This window comes from Chrysochloris asiatica, unplaced genomic scaffold (genome assembly GCF_000296735.1).
Source record: "Chrysochloris asiatica unplaced genomic scaffold, ChrAsi1.0 scaffold00045, whole genome shotgun sequence".
Classification (NCBI taxonomy): domain Eukaryota; kingdom Metazoa; phylum Chordata; class Mammalia; order Afrosoricida; family Chrysochloridae; genus Chrysochloris; species Chrysochloris asiatica.
Window position 1 is genome coordinate 14765581 of NW_006408563.1, and position 6990 is coordinate 14772570.

The window sequence follows — 6990 nt, forward strand, 5'->3', positions numbered from 1 at the left end:
ACTGCAAGGTTAGCAGTTCAAGCTCACCAGCTGCTCCTTGGAAACCCTATACAGGGTCACTATGGGTCAGAATCGACTCGAAGGCACTCAACAACAACAACAACAACAAGAAAGTTAAGGAGTCCTGATTGTGCAGTGGGTTAAGTATTTAAACCCACCAGTCATTCCACAGGAGAAAGATGAGGTTGTCTACTCCCTTAAAGATTCACAGCCTTGGAAATTCTATGGAGCCCGTTCTACTCTGTCTTATAAGGCCACTATGAATTGGAATAGGTTCTGTGGCAATGGGCTTGGGGTTGTTTTTGGTGACTAGAGTCAGTATTTGGAATCTGCCACACTCACAAAAAGCCATCTGTACTAGTTCTTATTTAGTAGCAAAGAGGAGCAGCTCAACAGAATATAGTTACCTTCTCTCTGTACCCTGTTGAGTCCAGATCCTTCAGTAATTGATAGTAAACATATAGTTATATAGTACTCTTGACAAATCATATGTATTCTACTAAGTTTAATTTTATACATCAGTTTTGGTTTGCTGCTCGGCCCAAATTTCAAAACTGGTTGTGTATTGCCTAGATATAATGAGGAGAGACTTGTACCTATTCAAATAAGATCAATATATCAATATTTTGCAATATAAAAAATAATTTCACTTCTCATATTTTCCAGTTATATATTACCATCATTCTGCCCTTAAAATGACATTTGATAAGAATCCTTCTTTGCTTTCTTTTTTATAAATTTTAAGATTGATAGTTATATCAGTTTATATTAGTCAAAATTGGTAATAAATGGCTTAATTAGTATTTAACGTATATATTTCTTCATAAATAGACAGTGATTTTATTTATCTAACAAATCCATATAAACTTTTTCATGTGAAGTTTTTTATTAAAATAATTTCTTAAGATATGTTATGCAGTTCATGAGTCCTGGTGTGCCACTGGACCAAAAGGGTGGTTTGAACTGCAAGGTCAGCAGTTCAAGCTCACCAACTGCTCCTTGGAAACCCTATACAGGGTTGATATGAGTCAGAATCAACTCAATGGCACTTAACAGCTGCAACATACTTCACATTCTCATGGTGGCCATTATAATGCAATGATACCAGTTAGCCATTGAAGCAGTTAGCACTAAATCAACTATGATTTGGTTTAGAAGGTAGATCCATAAGATGTTCTTATTCCTTTTATCTGATTTCTGATTTTAATAATGCAAATATGCTTTATTTAAAATTAAAACTTTAATTGTTAATAAATAATATGCTAATTTAATAAATTGAAAGCCTTATGTTTTATATTATCATCTTATGTTGTTACTGTTAAGTGCCTTAGATTGATTCTATCTCATAGTTACCCTGTATAGGATTTCTGAGGCTGTAAATCTTTATAGGAACAGAAAGCCCCATCTTTCTTCTGAGAAGTGGCTGGTGGGTTTGAACTGCTGACCTTGTAGTTAGCAGTCCAGTGTTTATTTAAACCACCACACCATCTCTCATTATAATCTTATAGATAATGTTGTTATATGCTGTCAAGTCTGTTCTGACCCATAGCGACCTTGTACAGGGTTTCCGAGGAGCAGCTGGTGAGCTTGAAACCCTGACTTTGCAGTCCAGCGCATTAACCCACAGCGCCACAACTATATTGAAATATAATTCACCCATCTAAAGGGCATAAATTCACAGAGTTGTGTAGCCAATACTATAAATAATTTTAGAAAGTTTTCATCACCTCTCACCACAAAAAACCCTTATCCATTTCATTACTCAATGTACTCTTTTCCTCCCACCTCCATCACTATACAGCTATTTTCTATGTTTGTAAATTTGCCTATCCTAGACATTTCATATAATTAGAATCATACAATATATGGTCTTATGGGACTGACTTCTTTCGCTTTACATAATATTTTCAAGGTTCATGCATCAGTATTTCACTACTTTTTATGGTCTATTGTTAGGATATACAACTGTATTATTCATCAGTTGATGAAAATTTGGGTACTTTTCAGTGTTTGTTATTATCGTTATAACCATATTTGTTATAATGCTGCTATGAACATTAGTGTGCAAGTTTTTATGTGGACATATGCTTTCATTCCTCTTGGGTATATACTTAAGAGTAGAATTATGAGATCATACAGAGTCCTGGTTTAACGCTGTGGTATAAAGCACTAGTCCACAAGGTCAATTTAAACCGTACAGTCGGCGGTTCAAATTCACCAGCTACTTCTTGGAAACACTATACAGGGTCGCTATGGGTCAGAACCAACTCAAAGGCACTTAAAAACAATAGCAACAACAATGGTAACTGGATGATAATCTTTTGAGGAAATATCAGACTGTTAAGGAAAGCAGCTATATACTTTTTCACAATCCACCCAGCAGTGCTCTAATGTCTCCACATCTCAGCAAACACTTGTTAGTATCTTGTTGTTAGTGATCTTTTTGATGACAGACATTCTAGTAGGTATGAGAGCCCTAGTGTGGTGTTGTATGTAGTACAAGGATTAAACTGGTAAAGACAAGGTCAGTAGTTTAAACCCACCAGCTGTTCTCAGAAACCATGTACAAAGTTGCAATGAATCAGAGCCAACTCCACAGCACACAACAGTGGATGTTAAGTAGTATCTCATTAGAGATTTTGATTTGCATTTCTTTGCTGGCTAATGATGTTTACTAACTTGGTGTGTGTGTGTTTTAAAATTTTTTATTGCAAATAAAATAAAGAGAAAGTTCATACTTCTATTTTGTCATTGTATTTCAATTTCAGCATATTAATTTTTGTTTTCTTTCTTTCTTTCTTTCTTTATTTATTTTTAATTGTGAACTGAGTGATAGTTTACATGGGAGAACATCGGTTTTACACCATCATTTCATTGAAATGATTACAGTCTCCTCCTTGCATCATCATTCAACAGTATTTGTTTCCATTTTCTGTTTTTCTTTTTTGGCGGGGTTAGATGTACACAAAAACACTCAGGAATATATGAGTATATAATAATTTAAACAACTAAAGGGCACATTCTGCAAGCCTGCCTCCTGGCCACCAGAGCTCAGTCCCTCTCTTTCCATGAGTTTAGAGTCCTCAGCTGCTCCCTTTCTCCAGGTCCTCATCTCTGCCTCCATCTCTGGTGTTGCTGCTTCTCTGGAGAGGGTCCTACATTCTGCTTGTGTGCTTCTCCCTTGATAGTCCTAGGGTCTTCTGTTTCTGGATTGTAAAATTAACTTCTCCCCCATTTTTGTTACAAAACTTCTACCTTTACAGTAGTGGCAGTCGCAATTAGTCATGATAACAATTAGTCAATATTGAATCATAAGAATCTTATTCTCATCTCTTTTCACCAGACCCATCTAGACAGATGAAAACTATTTAGTGGGGATTCTACTTTCTCCTGCATGCTCTGAAACTATACTCCCTCTTGAAAACTTGTAAGCCAGACACTTTGTGCCTTTATCGCCCCCTCATTTTAGGTAGTCAATGTCTAAGTTTCCTGTCCCTATCTACCCTGTATACACAGAGGATAGCATTGATACTTGATGTAAAGATTCCTTCCCTCTCTCTTGGTATTTTGAGCTACTACATCCATGAGTATAGGTCAAGTTCGTCAAATTGTATCAATTTACCCTTGTTTCCTTTATCAAAAAAAAAATTTTTTTTTTCTCTTCCTCTAGTTGAGTTCTGATTATCAAACCATTGAAGCTAGGTCAGTGGGTACTATCTGCAAGTCTAGGTGTTCTTGTGCATCTCCTGATGTTTACTAATTTTTCACATGCTTGTTGGCCATTTGTGTATCTTTTTTGAAGAAATACTTATTTAGATCCTTTGCCCATTTTTTTATTTTATTATTTGTCTTTTTATTATTAAGTTATGAGTTCTATGTATATTCAGATATAAATCCCTTATCAGATAAATGATTTGCAAATAATTTATCTCATTCTGTAGGTTTTCACTTCCTTAATGGTGCCCTTAGTAGCACATGATTTTAATTTTGATAAAAGTCCAATTTATCTTTTTTTTCTTTTGTTCTTACAGTTAGGGGTTCATACTTTAAAAGTATTGCCTAATCAAACTTCACAATGATTTATGCCTATATTTTCTTCTAAGAGCTTTATAGTTTAGTTGTGGTTAGCTTGTCATCAAGTCGGTTTGAACTTATAATGACACTGTGCACACAGAATGAAATACTGCACTATCCCCACAGTTGTTATGCTTCAGCCCATTGTTGCAGTCAGTGTGTCCGACAGTTCATCTTACTAAGAGTCTTTGTCTTCTTCCATTGACTCTTGACTTTACCAAGCATGATGTCCTTCTCTAGGGACTGGTCCCTCTTGATTGTTGTTGTTGTCGAGTCAGTTTGACCTATAGTGACCCTGTATAGGGTTTTGACCTATAGTGACCCTGTATAGGGTTTTCAAGGAGCAGCTGGTGAGCTTGAACTGCTGACCTTGAGGTTCAGACCAACTTCACAATCCAGTGCATTAACCCAAGCGCCACACCAGGACTCCCTCCTGATAACATGTACAAAGTATGTGAAATGAAGTCTTATCCTCGCTTCTAAGGGACATTCTTCCAAAACAGATTTGTTTTGTTTTTCTGGCAGTCCATGGTACTTTCAGTATTCTTCATCAACACCATAGCTCAGGCACATCGGTTTTTCTCAGGTCTTCCTTATTCATTGTTCAGCTTTCACATGTATATGAAGCAAATGAAAATGTTATGGCTTAGGTCTGGCTGACTTAATCCTCTAAATGTTATCTCTGCTTTTTAACACTTTAAAGAGGTGTTTTGCAGTAGATTTGTGTAATGAAATATGTCTTTTGATTTCTTGACTACCATTTCCATGTAAATGTTGGTTTGAATCCAGTAAAATAAAATCTTAGACAACTTCAATCTTTTCTCTGTTTGTTATGATATTATTTATTGGTCCAGTGGTAAGGTTTTCTGGTTTTATTTGTTTTTTTCACATTAAGGTATAATTCATACTGAAAGTTGTAGTCTTTGATATTCATCAGTAAGTGCTTCAAGTCCTCTTCACTATCAGCAAGCAAGGTTGTGTCATCTGCATATTGCAGGTTGTCAATGACTCTTCCTCCAATCCTGATGCCATGTGCTTCATAGTTTTATCTCTTGTATTTAGGTCTTTGATTCTTTTTGAGTTAATTTTTGTATATGATTTAAACTATAGGGATCCAGCTTCATGTTTTTGCATGTGAGTATCCAGTTTTGACCTTCATTTTAAATCTTGATATGCTTTTGTTTATTTCACTTTAGGCTCCTACACAATGTCTACCAGGACAGTGGCAGTGGGGTATTCCTCAGGTAAATAGTAACTTTCAGTATCTTATTTAAAATACCCTTTTTTATTGTGTTTTGTAAAGATTACATGAATATTAAAGTCAAGAAAACTAGATTTGAAATGTTCCCCTCCTATTTAACTGTAATTCCTTAGGAATTAATTTAATCTTTTTATTTCTCAGTTTCCACATGCCTATGTAAGAATAATTGGCATCATTTTTATGAAGAGCAAATGAAATCATATCAAAACGTAAATCAAAGCATTTTATAAATGATTGAGTACATAGAAGCATGAAAAACTTTTTTGAACTATTAGTACTTTTACTAGCCTTCTCTAGCTTCATTTTAGATTTTACTTTAAGTTTGACTTATATTCCTATTCCATTTCGCAACTTTTTATAACTACTAATATATCACCATAAATTATTGCTTTATGATATTTTCTCACTTCCATGATATATCAAAATTAAGACTCAGAAATTCTTATCATTTTACACCTTTTAAGGGTTAAATTTCTGAAATTATTTTTTATATTTTCATTTGAAGTTCTAAGGGACTAGGAGCTTTAAAAAATTGCCAATGATTAAGTTCTTTAATGACATCTGTTATAAATTAGAATTTGTTCCAACTGAGTTCCTACTCTGTTGTTGGATAGTCTTAAACTATCCCAGAGAAATGAACTTTTAAAAATGTATGAAATAAATATATCTCTTATCTGTAAGTCAAGTCATTTGGTTTACTAGAAATAACTGATAATATTTGAATTAAAGTATGGTTTTGTGTTTCAGTCACCTGCTTCTTCTGCTCCACTCTTATACCTGCAACCTTCTGATGTTATTTATCAGCCAGTGGAAATTGCACAAGATGGTGGATGTGTTCCTCCTCCACTGTCTCTTATAGAAACTTCAGTTCCAGAGGTATGTACTAGTCTTTAAATTGCTCTAAAACTACCTATCTTTACTTTATTTCTTTTTCTTTATTTTTTAAAATTTGTTTGAAATCCTTTTTGAAGTTTCTTCATATATGATTTGTTCATATAAAGCTTCCCCTTTGTGATATCTAAGAATGCTTCACTCTAAATAGTTCTAACAAATCAGCTGATCACTAGGCTAATCCCTGACTCCATCTAGCAAATGCTTCACCTTCTTCTGGTTTTACATGTCAATCTATATTGTTGTTGACATTCTGTCAATTAAAAACTATAATAATTGTTGAGTCTTAGTGTGTTGTAGGATAAGCAGTGGGCTCCAAAGTAGGTTTGAACCACAAGGCAGTTAAAAACAACATAAGATTTAAAATGCAAATCTTTGGACGCCTCGTGTGGCACTGTAGGATCAGCACTGGACTGGGAACCAAAAAGCTGACAGTTCAAAACCCACCAGCACTCTTCAGAAACCCTACACAAGGTCACTGAGTCAGAACTAACTCTACGGCACTTACCAACAACAGCAACAAGAAACACAAAGTTCTCATCTTAGTCCCTGGGTAGTCCATATGATTAAGCAATTGGCTACTAACTGAAAAATTGGAGGTTCAAACTCACCCAGAGGTTCCTCAGACAAAAAAGGCATATGTGAAGAGAGCAAAAAGTCATTAAGACAAGAAAGAAGGAAAAGGTCAAAATGGATGTCAGAAGAGACTCTGAAAATTGCTCTCCAGCGTAGAGATGCTAAAGCAAATGGAAGAATTGAAGAGG

General features: G+C 35.0%; 1 protein-coding gene across 1 annotated transcript in view; it reads left to right on the forward strand.

Annotated features, from left to right (window-relative positions):
- The window catches only part of BOLL (boule-like RNA-binding protein), a 116704-nt gene that overhangs the window by 62331 nt on the left and 47383 nt on the right, over window positions 1–6990 (forward strand). The window contains exons 5-6 of the mRNA XM_006862004.1: window positions 5271–5318; window positions 6083–6211. Coding sequence (XP_006862066.1) covers window positions 5271–5318; window positions 6083–6211 — 177 coding nt within the window. The remainder of the gene's footprint in view (window positions 1–5270; window positions 5319–6082; window positions 6212–6990) is intronic.